At 39.2% G+C, this 19018-nt stretch overlaps 2 protein-coding genes across 2 annotated transcripts; both read left to right on the top strand.

Moving 5' to 3' along the window:
* The first annotated feature begins 4714 nt into the window (after nt 1-4714).
* On the top strand, nt 4715-8024 carry pus1 (pseudouridine synthase 1). The gene is made up of 6 exons (XM_026176944.2): nt 4715-5083; nt 5447-5673; nt 6467-6604; nt 6828-6930; nt 7041-7741; nt 7832-8024. Exons 1-6 carry the CDS (start codon nt 5020-5022, stop codon nt 7862-7864), a joined length of 1266 nt encoding a protein of 421 aa, XP_026032729.2. The 5' UTR covers nt 4715-5019; the 3' UTR covers nt 7865-8024.
* Nucleotides 8025-9061: 1037 nt separating this feature from the next.
* Nucleotides 9062-16641, top strand: noc4l (nucleolar complex associated 4 homolog). The gene is made up of 15 exons (XM_026174073.2): nt 9062-9278; nt 9406-9526; nt 9624-9730; nt 10045-10152; nt 10327-10476; nt 10582-10684; nt 10830-10864; nt 10953-11003; nt 11085-11196; nt 13708-13768; nt 13879-13989; nt 15587-15750; nt 15847-15929; nt 16124-16237; nt 16327-16641. Exons 1-15 carry the CDS (start codon nt 9126-9128, stop codon nt 16444-16446), a joined length of 1593 nt encoding a protein of 530 aa, XP_026029858.1. The 5' UTR covers nt 9062-9125; the 3' UTR covers nt 16447-16641.
* Nucleotides 16642-19018: the final 2377 nt, after the last annotated feature.

The raw sequence follows: 19018 nt of genomic DNA, 5'->3' as shown, positions 1-19018 counted from the left end.
TCAAAGTCAGTCTGAAAAGGGTTACAAAGTTACTTTGAAGGTTGGGGGACTCCAGGAAACCACCATTACACCCATTATCCACAGATGGAGAGACCTTGGAGCAGTGGTGAACCTTCCCAGGAGTGGCCGGCTTACCTATTCCAAGAGTGCATCAATGACTCATCCAGGAGGTCACACAAGAACCCAAAACAACATCTAGAGAACTGCAGGCCTCACTTCCCTCAGTTAAGATTCAAGTTCATGATTCAACAATAAGAAAAAGATGCAAAAATGGCATTCATAGGAGAGTTTCAAGGAGAAAAACACTGCTAACCACAAAGAAGACACTTGATTCATATCTGCCAAAAAACATTTTGATGACCCCCAAGACTTTGGGGAAAATTAAACCATGAATTCTGCGCTCTGCCAAAATTTTTTGAAAGAGAATGTCCAGCCATCAGCTGTTACCCTTAAGCTCAAGCACACTTGGGCAATACAGCGGGACAATGAACTGAAACACATCAGTAAGTCCACCTCTGAATGACTATAAAATAAAAAGAAAAAAAGAAAAACATCAGGCATTGGAGAGCACTATTCAAAATCTGGACTTAAATCTGATTGAGATCGTTGGTATGACCTTAAACAGGCTGTTCATGCTCAAAAACCCTCCAATGTGGCTGATTTAAGAAGAGTGGGACAAAAATTCTGCACTGTGGAAGACTCACTAGTTACTGCAAATACTTGATTGCAGTTCTTGCTTCCAGGGGTGGTAAAACCAGTTATTAAGTTGAGGGTGCAATTACTTTTTCACATGGGCTAGGTAGCTTTGGGTAGACATTTTCTTCCCCTTATCAAATGATGTCATCCTTTAAAAACTGCCTTTTGTATTTCCTCCAGTTATCTTTGTCTAATAGTAACATTTCTAAAACTAGTTTGGCAAATATGCAAAAGAAAGAAAGAAAGAAAGAAAGAAAGAAAGAAAGAAAGAAAGAAAATAAATCTGGAAGGAGCAGATACTTTTTCACTGCACTGTAGAATGATAGCAGTCTGGAGTCACAGATGTATTCTCCAAATAAAATAACAGGATTAATACAAGATTTGTTGATATAGAGCACAAGTTTCAAAGTGACACTTGATGATGCCATGAAAATGCTTACTTGCTTATTGTAACAAATTAGGTGTGTAATTTGACAGTGTTGACTCCAAGACCTTAACTAGCCAATTGTAAGAGGTGCTACACTACACTGTGGAGAGATAGACTGCTTCTGAATCTGTAACCAGACCAAAGCAGTGGGGATGTGTGTAGATGCTATGTTCAGTAACGGATGAAGGAATTAGCTTAAATGGTTTCTGTTATGTTTGCTAACTGTACTGACAAAACTCAACAATTCTATACTGAAGCATTCATATCTACAACCCTGTAAAACATTACTGTGTATGTTAATAAATTCTATGCTCATTCAATAAATGCAATACTTAACACATCGGAGTTATTATCTTATATTTGTCAGTGTGAGTTGTATGAAAAGAATCCCAGTAGTCTCTGGCAGACTTACAAACCAGCCTTACCAGTGATATAACATAGTCAGCGTTATCTTTTGCTCCCTGGCCTTCTAACGTTGTGTCAGAGAGAATTTATCAGTGGAAGTGGTCCAAGAAACCATCTTTAAACTGATACCGTACAGTCAGCTTGGTCAGTGCCATGTCTAACTTTTCTTTCACAGAAACATGACTGCTTTAGGGAAAAGGCTGCCTATAGCAAGAAAAATCCAGTTTCATGCTTTAAGCTGTTAAAATCAAACACACCAAAGATGTTGAGATAGTGTTGCTTGCGTAAAACGGCTTTGCAGACTGCGCTATCTGCTGTCTATCTAAAAGACAAGTTATTTTCAGCCACGGAGATTAATGTGTGCTGCCGCACTGAGACTTTCCTCCTCACTGAGAAGGAAAGTCAGAGCTTTCTCTGCAGGATAGAAAAGATAACTTGAAAACAAAATAAAAAATAAAACGTGTCAGTCAGCTACTCACACGACAGCTTCAGATAAAAAATGAGGAATGAACAGCAGTAACTGTGCTTTAACTGAATGTTTGCTTAACACTGCTTTATCTATAGTTTTAACTATAGTTACATCTCCAGTGTGGAGAATCTGGTGGCCCTGGGGAATTGTGCTTGCATTGGATCCACTCGACCTCCTATCATGAATTGTTAATGCATACCAGCATCAAGTTGCTCTGAGTGTTCACCTTTATCCTGTGATGAAACAGCTTTTATAGGATCGCCCTATCCAAAAGAGAGATGTCACTGAATGGTTATAAGAGGTAAAGAAAGTGGATGGATGTATTATTTTCTTGGTAAGACTTGATTATTATTAGCTGTTATGCTGAAAACACAGATCCTGTTGTTAAAAAAAGGATCCTGGCAGCACAATCATGAGCATTATTGTGACTTTTCCCCCTCAAATTTTAAATCAATAAAACACTTCTCACCTTGTGTCGCATGAAGTAAAAAAAGAAAAGGACAGCTAAATGACACGGTGTACTTACGTTGAAGTAGGTACTGTGGATTAATGGACCAAAGTGGAGCCATGATTGGTCACTTTAGTTGTTTACTGCAGTGTGATGAATGTTCAAAAATAAAGTATGATCACAAAGTGGTTGCAGTTTGAAAGCAAAGTGGTATGTCACTGCCCTTATCTCAAATAAGGACAGGCAATTATCACTTGACAGTTGAAGCACCTCTTCCTCGATGTAGTGTAAACAAATCAAGATGCGGGACTAAGTAGAATGAATTTAAGGACAGTGAAACTCATACAGAACCTGTTTCAGTATTTGCACATAAAATAAATCCATTTTCTTCTCATGTTTAGTAATGTCGGGTACAATCAGAGGCTTACATAACTTAGCCAGCAGGGTAATAGATGGTGTGGATGTTGTTGCTGACAATGAGGATAGTTTTTTTAATCATTTTTATGTGTGGGAAGGAGTGAGTTTCAGTCCAGTCTCATAAAAGTTCTACTGTAGTTGTTTTCATATGAGGATATATCAGTGCGCACAGGAGTACAGGTGAGTGCAAGCTTTGCAAAAAGAAGGAAAAAAAGGCTTAGGTCTGTTATGTTAGTATGCTGAATGGCATGCTGGGAACTCTTTTTTTTTAGATTGATATCTTGCAAGTCTTAGGATGAGACCTCTCAGCACGTTGAGAATAAAAGGAAGACTTAGACCAGTGGTTGAACCTTACTCCTTGTTCATCAATGATGTGATTAGTTTGTTGTGCAATGTTTTAATTGCAAAAAACAAAACAACCCCCCCCCCCCCCCCCCCCCCCCCCCCGATGTATCTTTATCTTTATGGTTAAGCTTGTATTCAACAAGCCATACCCTTGTTGAATACTGTGGTGAAGATGGCTGTATAAAGGCTGTATGAAGTCATAAATTAACAGAAAAGTACACCTCTGAGCTCCTTTATTCACCTACATTTATCAGCTGTTCTACAAATCTTCAAGAATCACTATATTACAGTAATGGTCCCAGTCGAGCATCCAGTTAGTTCTAAGTTTACTGGAAAAATGGGCACATACACTGTGTGATATCGAATTGTTGAAACCAAGGCCCTTTTACCATACCTTGCCTATGTTTGGCTTTGGGTTTTCAGCATAAAACTAGCTGATCACCTTATAAGGCTTTCTAAAAAAAGTGTAATTGTATAAGGGCATTCAAGGATGGCAACGTTAATTTGTTACTTGGAAACCAGCACATTCCTTGTTGTTCTTGGGAAAGACATAAACACACTGCTCTGGGGGTGCTTAACCTGTTTGTCTCCATAATTTGACTTTAGTGTTTATACACCTGTGTATAAACACAGCATGTTATAAGTGGCAAAGGTGAGGTCTTTGTAACCCTCAAGAAACAAGCAGCTACCTTTCACAACAAGGCGGTGAGGGTTAGCCTTTGCCTTTAGCACATTAGGCTTCCCTGAGATGTCAATGATAAATATCTAATGTTAGATTAATAATATAATTTATTGTGTGTCCTTTACTCCCTTTACTGTTCAAGATCCTGAAGCGAACAGCAAAAAGCAAAAGGATCATTGCAGTAATGTCTGCACTGACACCATTGTTGTTTTGAAGAAAGCAAGATGACACCGCAAGCACTTAAACTTGTTCTCTTCATATAAAAAAGAATTTAAAAAAAGAAAAAGAAAACATGATTATTAATGTGTTTACTGGTTTTTGCTGCTCTCAAGTGGTCGAAAATATTACTACATATGCACAGAACTACATATGAATTTCCTCTTAGTTCCATGTAACTTTAGTTTGTAGGCATGTGTTCATTATCTTCTTAATTTCTATTCTCCCTATTAAATGTAAACACACTGAGCCATTATTGTTACATTGCTACCTCAAGACAGCAAATTTTTTTGAGTCGCCTGCCCAGACTGTGATTCTGACAATTTCCTGTTACACTGAAAATTATCCTATGTTGTAGTTATAAAAAAGACTTTTGATTTACACGAATATTATTATTAAATTAATAAAAAGTATAAATAGTCATATCTACCTTTTTGTACCCTTTTGGCGTTAAATAGTTAATAAAGTTTAAATTTAATCAAAGAAGGACAAAGAGGTATATATCGGTTACAATTCTCCCCAAAGAGTTAAATTCTAATGTCCTTTTCTGTGTTTGTTTTAAATACTTTATTTTTTCGCGATGACAAGAGCAGAAAGGAGAATGACGACAGTCTCGCGAGATTTTTGTTAGAGGTCAAAGTTGGCTTTTCCATGTGTGCATGTGCCTGTATGTGCAGGTTTACTACAGAGCGTTTCTGTGGGACTTAGCTACAGTTTCCCCGGTGTTCATATATGTTTATGAGCGTGGTTATTTAACCTTGTTTAAATATTTAGGAGACCTTTTTAAAGTTGGTTTTAGTTTGTTAAATTCTTCGCTAATACGCGCTAGCCTCGGCTTTTCAGCTGGTAGAGCAGATTGAATCTTTTGCAGTCTCTTTTAGCTGCTAGATCTTCTAAAGATGGTTTAGCGTGACATGTTTCGGGTCAGACCGCTGCTGAGTGCCTTAGTTAACCACCGACAGACGTTAAAGACAAACGGTAAGCCAACCTGACAGAAGCTATGTGACAGTATGTGCATTTGCAGTCTCCAGACTGTGGTTGGTTAGCTTCTGGTATCTTAATTCACTCATCGAACCAACTGGAAACAAATGCATCAGTGGTAAACATATATATATTTATGTGTAGTATATTTGTTTGTGAAGGTGTTTTATCGCCACACAGTATAAATGTAGAAGGCATCACGAGTGTCTGTCCGATTTTTGCTATTTATTACTATTTTGTTTAGATTTATTACCTTTATATTGTCTTTATCGTACTTCCAATCTTAAAAGGCCTCTCAATCCGTGTATCACAGAACAGGGTAGTAGCTGTCACTGTTTAATTTCTGTGTTTCCTTCACAGGGGGTCTTTATAAGCCCTTTTGCACGATGAGTGAAGGAGGCATGGACAAGCAGACAGCTACACTGTTAAAAAGGACCAATGAGGAAAATGAAGACTCTGCTGAGAAGGTCCAGGCAGCTAAAAGGGTGAAGACAGATGGGGAACACGCTGAAGATGAAAAGAAATATCCAAAGAAGAAAGTGGTCCTGCTCATGGCGTACTCGGGAAAAGGATATTACGGGATGCAGGTATTAATAATAATAATAATAATGATGATGATAATAATACATTTTATTTAAAAATAGAACCTTTCAAAGCACCCAAGGACACTGTACAACAGATAAAGATACATTTATATTCTGCAGTTGTCTTGTTTTAAAGTTTTTCTGCCCTTTACCACACTTTTTTGATAAAAGCTTATTTCGGCTGCTCACATATTCATGAGTCGCTACAGCAGGTAGCTCCATGTGTTTCATTTGGCATTTTTTATGCCGGATGCCCTTCTGGGGTGGACAATAGAGAATAAATGTAGTTATATACGTTTATAAAAACAGATCTTAGGTGAGCCACACAGTAAGAAGGTCCTGGGTTTGACTCCTCCATCTAGCTATGGATTTTGCATGTTCTCCCCGTGTCTGTGGGTTGTCCCTGGGTACTCAGGCTTCCTCCCACACTCCAAAGACATGCTGTCAGTGGGTTTAGGTTAATTGGTGATTCCAAACTGTGAATGTGAGTGTGAATGGTTGCCTGCCTCTCTGTGTTAGTCCTGTGACAGATTGGCGACCTGTTCAGGGTGTTGCCACCTCTTACCCTATGACAGTTGGGATGGGCTCCAGCCCCCCATATCCCTGAATTGAATAAGCTGAAGAAAGTCAATGGTTGGCTGGATGAAACAGATCTTAGATATGAGACTGGTGGAAACAGATGAAGATCAGCCGCTGCCATCAGTGAATGTCATCATAATTAGTGGCAGTCAATGGCACATAGAAAACACTGGCCAATAAAGTGCAACATCCTTATTATTTTCATTATTTATTCCAGAGAAATCCTGGAAACTCTCAGTTCAGGACCATTGAAGATGATCTGGTTGCTGCTCTTATTAAATCTGGCTGCATTCCTGAAAACCACGGTGATGAGATGAAGAAGATGTCTTTCCAAAGATGTGCCAGAACAGATAAGGTATGTGCTCAGTGCACAATAAGAATTTACTGGTCAAAGCTTGGCCAACAAGGCAGATTAGAGGATATGTATCTTTACGTGTTATCTGTCTGTTAATGTTGTGCTGGTTTTATTTCTTGTCATCATGTAATTGTTAATAAGAATTAATTAAATTGTGTATTTCATTGTTAGTATTTATTTATGTGTTGAGTTATGTCGTTGACTTTTATATGAATGTATTCAGGGTGTGTCTGCTGCTGGCCAAGTGGTGTCTCTAAAAGTGAGGTTGATTGATGATATCATTGAAAAAATCAACGAGCATCTGCCACCGCAGATCAAAGTGCTTGGTGAGACACTACTTTATATTGTGAATTACAAGTCTAGGTTTTTGGTATGATGAGTACTGTTGGCATGAGTGTGTATGATTCATTTTTTTTCTCAACTTTTGAACCCACAGGACTAAAACGGGTGACGCAGGGTTTCAATTCTAAAAATAACTGTGATGCTCGTACGTACTCGTACATGCTTCCAACACTGGCCTTTTCCCCAAAAGACTATGATACCGGGAATATAGCAGCATTTCGCCTGGAACCAGAGACACTACAGAAGGTGAATCGCCTTTTTGCTCTCTACAAAGGCACACATAACTTCCACAACTTCACCTCTCAGAAGGCTCCAAGCGACCCCAGTGCCCGCCGCTACATCACAGAGATGTCCTGTGGGGAGCCTTTTATCCGCAGAAATTATGAGTTTGCAGTGATTACTGTGCGAGGCCAGAGCTTTATGCTGCATCAAATCCGCAAGATGATTGGCTTGGTGATTGCAGTGGTCAAGGGCTATGCAAAGGAGGAGGTGATGGAGCGGAGCTGGGGACATGAGAAGGTAGATGTCCCCAAAGCTCCGGGACTTGGCCTCATCCTGGAAAGGGTTCACTTTGACCGGTACAACAAACGTTTTGGGGGGGACGGGCTGCATGAGAAGCTGGAATGGGATCGCGAGGAGGAGGAAATCAAGGCCTTTAAAGAGGCACACATCTACCCCACCATTATTGAGACTGAGTGTGAAGAGGGCTCCATGGTCTGCTGGATGGCCACTCTCCCCATCCATGACTTTGAGGCCACATCTATTGAAGTGCAAGACGATAAAGTTAAAAAACAGGTATCCAAGAAGATACATTTATTTTAAAATGTTTTTTTAACATTGAAAATCTGTTTTTTATTTTTAAATATAATTGTTCTCTTCCTGCAGGATGATGCAGATGAAGGAAATGACTCTGATTAGGCCACTCTGCCAGCAGAAAGAAGATGCATCATCATGTGTTTTTTTTTTTGTTTGTTTTTTTAACTGCTGATACAGACATTTTCACTGGGATTAAATCTTGTTTCTTTTATACAAATGTTATTAACAAGCAAGTAATAAAAGCTTCTGTTCTTTAATGCAACCTGCTTGGTTTCCTAATATTAGTTTACCACTAAAACAACTTTGGATAGCTGGTTTGTTTGATGTTTCTGCAGTAATAACTGGCTGCCTACTCTTGAAAATAGACTCTTAATGCTACAGCGACATTTAAATTGTCAGAAGAATTGTGTACTACTGCATACTCAAATAACAACATCAACTTATGACGTTTCATCTCTTAATAAGTTTAAATCCCACATTTATGACTTTCTCTGATAATAGCAGTGAGCTGTATTTACAGGACTTTGCAAAAGTCTTGCCCCACTCCTCATTTCTTTATATTTTATTTTCAAGAAGAAGTTTTTTTAAAGTGATCTTCAGCAATAATCCTCTGGGCTTTCTGAAGGACTCTAAAAGTTTTTCTTTGGACACTGGTTGCTTTTTCACTCATTGACAGTTCTTTGAAGGAATCTTTTTCAGTTTGTTAAACTATTTAATGATGACCTATGGCTATGTGATTACTTAATGTGGGGAGGTTCAGGAAGAAATGTAAGAGAGCGTTGCAAAGCAAGGACGTGCCAGAAGAAAGATCAACACATCTGTAAAGCAAGCAGTACACAGGGGCGCCAAAACGACCCCAGTGCCTGCCACTACATCACAGAGATGTCCTGTGGTGAGCCTTGAAACAGTGAGTTGTTCTAAACAGATAATTATGAATTTCAAAATCTTATTTGGTTTTCATATGTGCCCATTTTCAGTGATATAACTTTTTCAACCGTCTCTTGATTTTGCCACATTTTTCAAGTAACCTATATTTGACAACAGCATAATAAAACATGAAATTCTGTTTTTGGTGTTCCACCAAAATCTTTAGTGTGCCCCATATGGAGGTGCCCCTGGCAGTATATTTAACATAGTACATCTGTCTTATGTGTCCTTCAGTCCACTGTCAGAAGTATAAGGAAAATCTAATTAATATTATAAAGCAAAAGGTTTTATAAGGGTGCCATATTTCTGGAAGATAGACGAACATCACTGAGAGGTTATGACGCTTCACACTCCATACCAGCTGGTGGCGGTAACGCACCAGTTCCTGCTTTATTACCGGCAGTAAACCTCAAAGAAGAAGCACCATCAAGTAAACATGGCACCGGCCAAAAAGCGCAACGTGAGTTCGGTAAAAACAGCAGAAAAGAGTGCAAAAAAAGCCAAAGTAGATCTCAGCAAAACTGTCGAGCGTATCCTCGAGAGCAGAAAGCATGCCAACGATGTTTTCGACATTCTCGAGAGCCTTCAGGTATAAATTTCCACACCTAAACATCCACGCTGTACTAAAACCTTGCCATTTAGCTAACCTTAGCATGATCACCGCTGGGCAGCTTTCAGTAAGTATACGTGTTTGTTTCCTTCGTGTTTGTGAGCAGGCAGAACAAGAGAAGGAGGTTATCAGCGCAGTCGCTGCGTGCAGCGAGCTGTTCTGTGCGCTGCTGGAGAGGAAGGAGCTGTTCTTGGGAAAGCTCCCTGGAGAGGAGGACGCATTGAGCGGTTAGTATACGATTGTAACCCGATTACCAACAGCAGTTCTGAGGTGGATGTATGCGTGTTGCTCCTGTCGCCATTTACCTGGGTTTGTCTGGTCCAGGGGGCTACAGCGCCGAGGACAAGTACCGGATATTTATGCGACACCGGTACACCAGTTGTGTTGAGATCCTGTTAGAGCACCTCAGCCATGAGCAGTATGACATCAAGGTGAGCTGTCTCTCTGTGACTTCTCCTTCCGTCACACGTTAATTAAACTTAAGAGAAACAAATTAATACATGTCTTCACTTTTTTATCCACCTGACTGTTAGAACGAAAGGCTCACATTAGACATGTTTGCTGGGGGTTCAGTATCTATTTTGCACAGACGTGTTGAAAGTTTCTGTGTTGTACGGGGAGTTATCTTTTACAGTTTTGCATTGTGCAATTGATTATGTTGCTTGCAGTTCTTGGGGACTTGAGGGAGGCAATGATATTCATTTAAATAAGAAAAATACATGATTAGATAACTTTTTGGATACAGGAGAGTGCCATGTGCTGCCTGATGAAATTTGCTGCCGGAGAAGGACTGCATCCTCTTGAGGACTTGGACTGGAGTGAACATTACAGCTTCCCAAGGGAACTGATCCAGGTAGCATGTTGGCTATGATTTCTAGGATTAATAAGTATTAGTAATTTCTGTGTTCTTTTGGGTGACTTAAGTACTTCTTTCAGCTTATTACTCAAGGCAAAAATAGCTTTTCCCGAAAGATACACTTTGTCATTTGTGGCTCCTCCTGATATTTCTTTTTTCTTGTACTGCCAGGCACTGGTGGACAACCTTCTGTCTAAAGCTACAGACAATTCCCTGCTGATCTCCAGGTTCCAGGAGTTTCTCGAGATGGAGGATGTGCGCTATTATGTAATGAGCTCCATCCGGGACAACGTCGGCAAAGTCATGGACAAAAGCAAAGGGGTAGGAAATCATCACCTGTCTGCTGTAGACGTTTACGTGGATGCTTTCTTTCTGTGTTAAAGACATTATGGGATTTGCTAAATACTGCTTGTTTGTTCCTTCCAGGCTGTGGTGCCTGTATATCAGAACAATGTGTTCACACTCATGTCCAGCATCAGCATGCCAAACCAGGAGTCAGAGCTGACCAATTTTATGGTCAAACAGGAAGGTAATACTTTTTAAGATGTGATAATCACAGTGGGAGTCCCTCTGTCTTTTGTCGTGATGATAAAATGTCACTGCAGAGGGAGAAAATCCAGTTTGGGGACTTTTTTTTTTTTTTTATAAGTCAATAATGGCATTTTTTTTCTCAGCCAAGCATGAGGACTGGAAAGCTGCCAAGCTGCATGTAAGTAAAATACTTTAAATCAAATCTTCACATTTCTGTTTGCCAACAAAAAGGTTTTCTGAATGCTATTAGATCTTCTGCCACACAGGAACATAAGCGTGTCTTTGAGAGGATGTGGCTTGGCTTTCTGAAGTATAAGGTAAGTAGATTAGACCAACAGTCTCTTCTCTGTTTTGTGCTCTGTGATATGTCTCATTAATGTTTGATGTCTGTATTGTAGTTGCCAAACAGCATGTATAAAAAGGTCCTGGTGATACTACATGACTCCATTCTGCCGTATATGAGCAAACCCACGCTCATGATCGACTTCTTGACTGCTGCCTATGAAATTGGTAAGTTATGTGTGTGCTCGTGGCTCTATGGTGACGGTACTTCACCATGAGGTCGACTGACATCTGTAACTTTTAAGGTATTTTCACATCTGGTCTGTGATAGTTTTAGAAGTCTGAACTGTAGTGATAGTGACTGTGTTTGAAATATAAAAGAATCCTAAAATTTAAATATTTTGAATTAAATAATTAATTTGGTACAAACACAACAAAAATGCTACAGTACATTGTCTACAGCATAAATGTAAATATTCATTATTAGAGTTACAGTGAAGCGATTCTTTAGCTTTGTTAGTTTTAGATTGATTAATGAGAATTTAACAGTGTTTTGTTGTTTTACTTACTTCAACTGGGATTATATCTGCTTGTGCATGGACATCAGCGAACACTAGGGGGAAGTAGTTGTTAGAATATTATTTTTCCAGTTCACTATAGTGACCTCTATAGTGAAATGCCCTCTGACCAAATTTATTGCACTCGGACCCAAGCCTAACCTCACGCAGAGTATAACGCGTCTGCGTCACCTGACTCGTGTATCTGTTTGTCTAGCTATCCTATAAACATGAAAAATATTTGAGAGCTTTGTGGATTCAAGTTGTTTTTATGTGACATGCTTTTTGGCGGGGCTTGGCAGTATGTACACTTTCCATGCTGTAATTTTTTTTAAATGAACTTGAACAGCAGTTCTCCAAGCACTCTGAAGGTCTTTCAAAGTTTTTCTTTAGTCACTGACTGCTTTTTAACCTTTTTCAGTCCAGTCCATGTGCCTAATCATTTACAGAGGAATAACCAGTGTTGGGAAGGTTACTTTTAAAATGTATTCCGTTACAGAATACAGAATACATGCCCCAAAATGTATTCTGTTACGTATTCCGTTACGTTACTCAATGACAGTAACGTATTCTGAATACTTTGGATTACTTAATATATTATCATGCTTTTTACAACAACGTGAATGTACTATTGCTGTGTGATTTATTACTATTACTGAAGGTCCGCGACTCCAAACTGTAGTAAAGGGACCTCTGACTAATACGGCGGGGTCCCTGTCGGCTCGTAGCCGAAAAATAGCTTTACTTTGTTGTCTGGGTCAACTTTTCTTATGAGAGACAGAGAGAGGCGTTGAAAGACTGCTCCAACGGAACTTATTGTTTTCGGAGGAAAACACGAACATGGTGTACAGTCGAGTCTTAATAGCTTACTTACAACTGGGCTCGTCAGGCACTCTTGGCTGCAGTGGTTATTATTATATTTACATGCTTCCAGCTCCCGTTTTTCCTCGATGACACTCGTACCTTTCCACTCGCCTTTTTCTCCCTCCTCGCTCACAGACACATAACGTGTATAGCAGTCCATTCTCCTGCAGCACGGACTACACTGCCCATGATGCTACATTCTTTAGAGCTATGCTTGTAGCATTCTGCCTGTTAGCTTAGCACAACAATAACAACAACAACAACGAAAAGGCGCTCTGTCACCCAGGAAACACACAGTCGCAGAGAGAGAGAGAGCGTCGCCCTGTAACCATGGCAACCGTAACGCTGCCGCCTGGAACAACAGAACGTAGCTGTCAAACAAAACCCAAACAGTCCTGACCCGCGACAAAATGAAACAGGAAAGTACCGCAGTGTAATCCATTTGTTTCAACAAAGTAACTGTATTCTGAATACCACCTTTTTAAACGGTAACTGTAACGGAATACAGTTACTCATATTTTGTATTTTAAATACGTAACGGCGGTACATGTATTCCGTTACTCCCCAACACTGGGAATAACAAACAACTTGGCAAAGAACCTGTTTTAAATTGTCTCTCTGCACTTTGTTATTAGCACCATGGTCACAAAAATAAATCATTTGTTGTTTTTTTTGTTTTTTGTTTTTCATTTTTGTAGCTGAATCTTAGAAAAATTCCATCAAAATGCTTTTAGCTGAAAACATGGCATATGTCAGCATAGCATGCAGTGTGTTCTTAAAAAATATTCAAGGAAACTGGACAAATGGAGGACAAAACAAGACATGGCAGGCTTAAACACCTATCCATGGCAAATGAACAGCATCTGAAAATCATGTCCTTAAGAAATAGGAAAAAAGAGAGGATGCAACAAAGACTTGACACAGAACCCAAGAGTCTCAGTGACATACGAGGACTTTCAGGAAGCCGTTTTTAAGGAAGCAAAACAAGGAGAAAAGGTTGAAGTATACTAAATTACACAAGAACTGGACTGAACGTCAATGTCAACAAATTTTATGAAGTAATGAATACAAGTTTTATTTCAAATAATTGTCAATGCGTATGGATGAGGTGAGTGTCTACATCTGTAAAGCACGGTGGAGGCTCTGTCATGGTTTGGTGTTGAGAATCTTGATAGAATTATGAGCACAAAAGTACCATCAGATGTTCAAAAATACTATTTCAGAATGTGAAAGGTGGAAAAACAACACTTTCATATGTTCATCTACAGCTTTGCTATAAAGTGATGGTAATCAGCAGGTTCTTGTCTTCATCGAACAGGTGGGGCAATCAGCCTGCTAGCACTCAATGGCCTTTTTGTCCTCATACATCAACACAACCTGTGAGTGAAAAGCACATTTTTTTTTGTCTCTTTTACTAGATCAGATTATTTACAGTAAAATGGGAGACATTTGATCACATAAATCAAAACCACGTGTTGTGTGTTTGCAGAGATTATCCTGATTTCTACAAGAAGTTGTATAATCTACTTGAGCCTTCTGTTTTTCATGTGAAGTACAGAGCACGCTTTTTCCATTTAGCCAATGTCTTCCTTAGCTCCAGGTAAGAATTCAGTCACATATTTCAAAATCCTTTTTTATTCATTTATAAATCAGATTCTGTAAAATGTTGGAACATTTAAAAAAAAAAAAGAAAAAAGAATTCACTGACTTTTGAGTCTCATAAATCGATATTTTATTCACAATAGAACATAGCAAACAGTTTTAAGATTTTCTATGAAAAAAATTTAGAATTTAATGGCAGCACATCTCAAAGTTGGGACTGAGGGGGAAAAGGGTGGAAAAATAAGTGGTATTAAAAAGAAATTGCTGAAGGAATATTTTGTAACTAATTAGGATAACTGGCAACAGGTCAGTAACATGATGGGATATATAAAGAGGATCTTAGAGAGGCAGAGTTTCTCAGAACAAATTTGCAAAAACAGAGTCTTTAAATTTTACAGCAATTTCAGAATCATGTTCCTTGACATACAGTTGTAGGCTACAATACATAAAATAAAAAGATTCGGAGAATCTGGAGAAATCTCACGCTGAAGTCAATACTGGATAACCATGATCCTTGAGCCTGTCATGGAAGTGTAAAGTGTAAAGTAAAAAGTGTAAAAGTAAAGTGTAAAGTGTGCGTGTTAGTCCCCATAGGGAAATAGTTCCTCTGCATTTAACCCATTCACCCAGTGAAGCAGTGGGCAGCCACCAGTGCAGCGCCCGGGGAGCAGTGTGTAGGGACGGTACCTTTCTCAGGGGTACCTCAGGGTAGCTGTTCAGTTGAGTCGAACCCCGGACCTTCCGATCATGGGAAATCCCTGCATGAGCTTAGGTGCAAATCCAGAAATCATTGTCTATGAACATTGTTCACTGTGTCGCTCACAATTGCAGGTTAAAGCTCTGTCATACAAAGAAGAAGTCGTATGTGAACATGATCCAATAAAGCCGCCATCTTCTCTTGGCCAAAGCTCATTTAAAATGGACTGAGGCAAAGTGGAAAACTGTTTTGTTGGACATGGACACCACATCCTCCGGATTACAGAGGAGAGGGACCATTCAGGTTTTTTTAGCTCTTTGTTTAGTCCCTGATGGTATGAAGGTGCATTGGTGCCTATGGAGTCATCACTGCTGAGAGCAGCGTGTGCTCTCATCCAGATTAAGTCTTTTCCAATTAAAGGCCTTGCATTTTTTTACCAAGACAACGCTAAACTCCATATTGGAGATGTTACAGAAGCGTGGCTTCACTGTTGAAAAGTCACGGCGCTGCACCAGCAGTTAGCTGTTAGAATCCTGTATCAGAAACTTATACCAGCCGCTGCTCTCCTCAGTTCCCAGATGTTTAAAAGAAAGATGATACTACGCCCTGTCCAGACTTTTTTGAAATGTTTTCCTTTTACTCAGTTTAAACATTTATTATGTTTTCTATGTTCTATTGTGAGTTTATCAAATCTGTAAATTATTGCATTCAGGTTTTTACTCTTTACACAGCATGAATGTTGTTTTGTGGGTGACCTGCTGTTATTTTTATGAGCTTTGGCTGAACTATTTAAGCTGCTAAACAGACCAAATATAAGCGTCCTACTACTTAAATAATGAGCATGAAAGCTCAGGATCTACATTGCTAAAATGCATGTTCTGTTTTTGGTTTCCTTCAGTCACTTGCCAGTTTACTTAGTGGCTGCATTTGCCAAACGTCTGGCTCGCCTGGCTCTCACGGCACCGCCTACAGCCCTTCTCATAGTGCTGCCCTTCATCTACAACCTGATCCGTCGCCACCCGTCCTGCAGAGTCCTCATTCACAAGCCCAGCGCAGAAGATGGTGAGTTTCAGACTTTTGTAGTTGGGATCGGTGTGTTAACAGTCTATGAATTGTCTGTAGGATATGTGATAAATGTTTGCTTTTGTGTGGTGACAGAACCTTTTGAGGATCCTTATCTGACGGATGAAGAGGATCCTGCTCAGTGCCGTGCCTTAGAAAGCAGCTTGTGGGAAATTAAGGTGTGCAGGCAATAACTTTAGATTCCCAAATGAATTACCTCTGTCGCTGATGACAACTGACTTTTGAGTTTTGATATTTCTCATTTTTTTCTCTTTGGGGAAAACATGTTGAAGAGATGTCACAAACGATTGAAAGTCCAATTTAAGTGGAGGAGTCACTAAAATGACACATTTTCCTGTCGTCTTTTCTATAGTCGCTGCAAAAGCATTACCATCCAGATGTGGCTAAAGCTGCACTGCTGATCAACACACCTTTGTCAGAACAGGAGGATGACATCAGTGAGACACTAGAGGTCACAACGTATGAGGTGACGCTTCAAGAATTAGTTTTCCTCTTATTTCTGGTCAAATTAAATTTGGTTTAGATGAATAAGTTATTTCATTTTCTTTTTCACAGCTGATGGAAAAAGACCTGAAGCAACCCGAGATCAAGAGCGTCCCACTGGAATTTGAAACTGCCACACGGTTACTAAAAGGAGGGGGAGACGTGTTAGGACAGCACTTCTGTCTGGCATAAAATGAGTCAAAACAACGGACCACGTTTGCCTTGTTAGAACCTTTTTACACTCGTTCATCTTTTATCTCAAGTGCTTTTCAGAAAGTGTTGCCCAAATCTTCTCCATGAAAATTAGATGCTTTTTTGCTTTTTTAAATTCTATATTACTGTCCTCGATGTGTGACTGTTGTATGCCAATAAAAACATTTTCTAGAACTGATGGTCTTTGAAGGCATTGTTACTTGAAATCAATTATACACAATTTCAAGAATTCAAAGAAAGAATGTAAACAGGAAATTGTTGGCAAATGTTAAGCTATGCTAAAACTCAGGTTTTCTGCTTCCAGTTAAACAACAAAGTCATTCAGTGCGTATTTTCACTTAATGTGGCTGCATTTTGGTCCTCCAAAATCAGGCAGGAGATGCTCAATTTGTTATACTGTCCTGAGCAAAAATCTCGTCACCCCTCGTTATCTTTGGACAGTGGTTGTTTCTTTGCTCCGGTCCTTGTACCTGACCATTTTCAGAGGAACAGTTTTTTTTCTTAAGCCACTTATCACTGCCCTTGTTTTATGAATCATAACACATAAATTTTTTTTAGTTGAATATTTGAAAAAACAAAACAAAGGAAATGTTATGATGATTTGCATCAGCAAGGTGTTCTTAAAGAGCTATTAGCCAAAAAACTTGGTATATCTCAGCATGGTGTGTAGTGTCAGGCCTAAAAAACGTATTTACAGCAGATGAACGGTCTTAAAGTCATTACTGTTGAAAATGGCAAAGCATCCAGCAAAGACATGATACAAAAGCTGAGAGATGCATGTGGCCCTTCAGTTGATGTGTCTAATGTTCATTGAAGTCTCATCAGAAATGGTCTTAGTGGAAGGGTGGCTGTGAAGAAGCCATTCATAATGCAGGGGAGTGGGGAGAAGAAGCTGAAGTATGCCAAATTTCACCTGATCTGGACTAAAAATCAATAGAAAGAAGCATTGAGAATCTATATTTAAAGTTTTTACTTCAAATCCCCATTGTGTCATGACAGAGGTACAATAGTGGGGGTCTATAGGCATGGTTAAAACATGGTAGAGGCGCTGTCATGGTTTGGGGCTGCCGACAGTGGTGTTGGCGATCACGTCAAAATTGATACATTCAGACCTGGATCCTACATGCAAAACCAGCTGGGGAAAGCTGGGAAAAAAAGCACACAATGGAATACTATCAGTCATGAATTGGTCTCCACAGAGCACGAACCTCACATTATTGAAGCAGTGTGGGATCATCTTGACAGAGAATAGAGCAAAAGCCATCCAACATCCAAAGAAGAGATGTGAATTTCCTCAAGAAACCTGGAGAGCTATTCCCGAAAACGACTTAAAGAAAAGAAGAACCCATATGGAAAAGAAATAGTAAAAACATATACGAGTTACTCATGAAAGTGGCCACTTTCTCATTACTTTCATATATTTTTTTAGTAAGTATCCAAAACATACAAGTTTCATTATATAATTTTTCAAGGGATCTTATATGTGTTTTCACTCTTGTATGCTTTTCATACAAGTGTCATACAAGACAGATAAAAACCTTATAAGATTTATATATATCTTTTCCATATGGGAAGAAAGCTGCCTTAGAGAGTTTAGGCTGTTTGAAGAATAAATGTTGTCCATATGTTTGAGTTATATACTTTGTTTTTATTTCCATTGTACATGTTTCCTAATTTCTTAGCAAAATATAAAGAAATTAAGGAGTACTCAAAACGTTTGCACAGTTCTGTGTGTCATATCTTAAACCTACATTAAAACATCACAGTTAATTACACTGCAAGGATACAGCCAGGCCTTATCGAGGGTGTTCTCCCCTCATACAGGTGAGGTTAAGGTTTGCCTTAGATGATCTTTTTCCGTCTGCTGTTCATATTTCATGCTCTTGTTAAGTTTGCCATATGGGCACACAGCAGGCCGCCTTGGGTACAAGAGCGCTGTGAGAGAAAGATTCTGAATCATAACTGAATTCTGTTTCAAAAGAACAAGTCATATGAGGGAGAAGCGCTCCAAAAATGTACTGAGACACACGCCACATGCAACAAACCATGGAAGCTACGGAGTCCGCAGTAAATCCCTACAGTTTTGAAGATTAGAAAATCTATTTATAATTTTTGTAGGCTTCGCTTATGGTGAACTACAAGATGGGCATGATACTACCCAGCCAAACACGATCTTTGTGAAGAGGATGAGAGAAGCTGAAGACCATTTGTTAAATGGGTAAGAACTATGAAATACAGTCCTTGCAGAAGTTTTAAAGCATCATAGATGAAGGCGTTTGCAGTTTTTATGATGCAGCATTATATCTATTAGTCCATAATATTTGCAAACACATTTTTTTCAGCTCCTGAACAGTTGTGTACAACGCTAACACTTAACAGCCATTCACAGCTAACTTAATAAAATATAATTTCAAACAATGCAATGAATCCACTTCTAAATTCAGTTTCTAGTTCATTTGTCTTCTTTAAATGAGCTCTTATTACTTGTGTGTAAACAGTGAAGAGCTATTTGCTCAGAATCAATATGAGCTAAGTACATTGCCTCACCACA

The sequence above is a fragment of the Astatotilapia calliptera genome, chromosome 7 (genome assembly GCF_964374335.1).
Source record: "Astatotilapia calliptera chromosome 7, fAstCal68.1, whole genome shotgun sequence".
In the NCBI taxonomy this organism is placed as follows: Eukaryota; Metazoa; Chordata; class Actinopteri; order Cichliformes; family Cichlidae; genus Astatotilapia; species Astatotilapia calliptera.
Note: the sequence above shows the minus strand (reverse complement) of the source record. Positions and strands in the feature narration are given on the sequence as shown.

Coding starts and splice junctions, on each gene's coding strand:
- pus1 (XM_026176944.2), top strand. CDS start 5,020: ATGTTTCGGGTCAGACCGCTGCTGAGTGCCTTAGTTAACCACCGACAG. Junction 6,931..7,040: donor ACCGCAGATCAAAGTGCTTG/GTGAGACACTAC, acceptor TTGAACCCACAG/GACTAAAACGGGTGACGCAG. Junction 7,742..7,831: donor ACGATAAAGTTAAAAAACAG/GTATCCAAGAAG, acceptor CTCTTCCTGCAG/GATGATGCAGATGAAGGAAA.
- noc4l (XM_026174073.2), top strand. CDS start 9,126: ATGGCACCGGCCAAAAAGCGCAACGTGAGTTCGGTAAAAACAGCAGAA. Junction 9,527..9,623: donor AGAGGAGGACGCATTGAGCG/GTTAGTATACGA, acceptor TGTCTGGTCCAG/GGGGCTACAGCGCCGAGGAC. Junction 10,477..10,581: donor TCATGGACAAAAGCAAAGGG/GTAGGAAATCAT, acceptor TGTTCCTTCCAG/GCTGTGGTGCCTGTATATCA.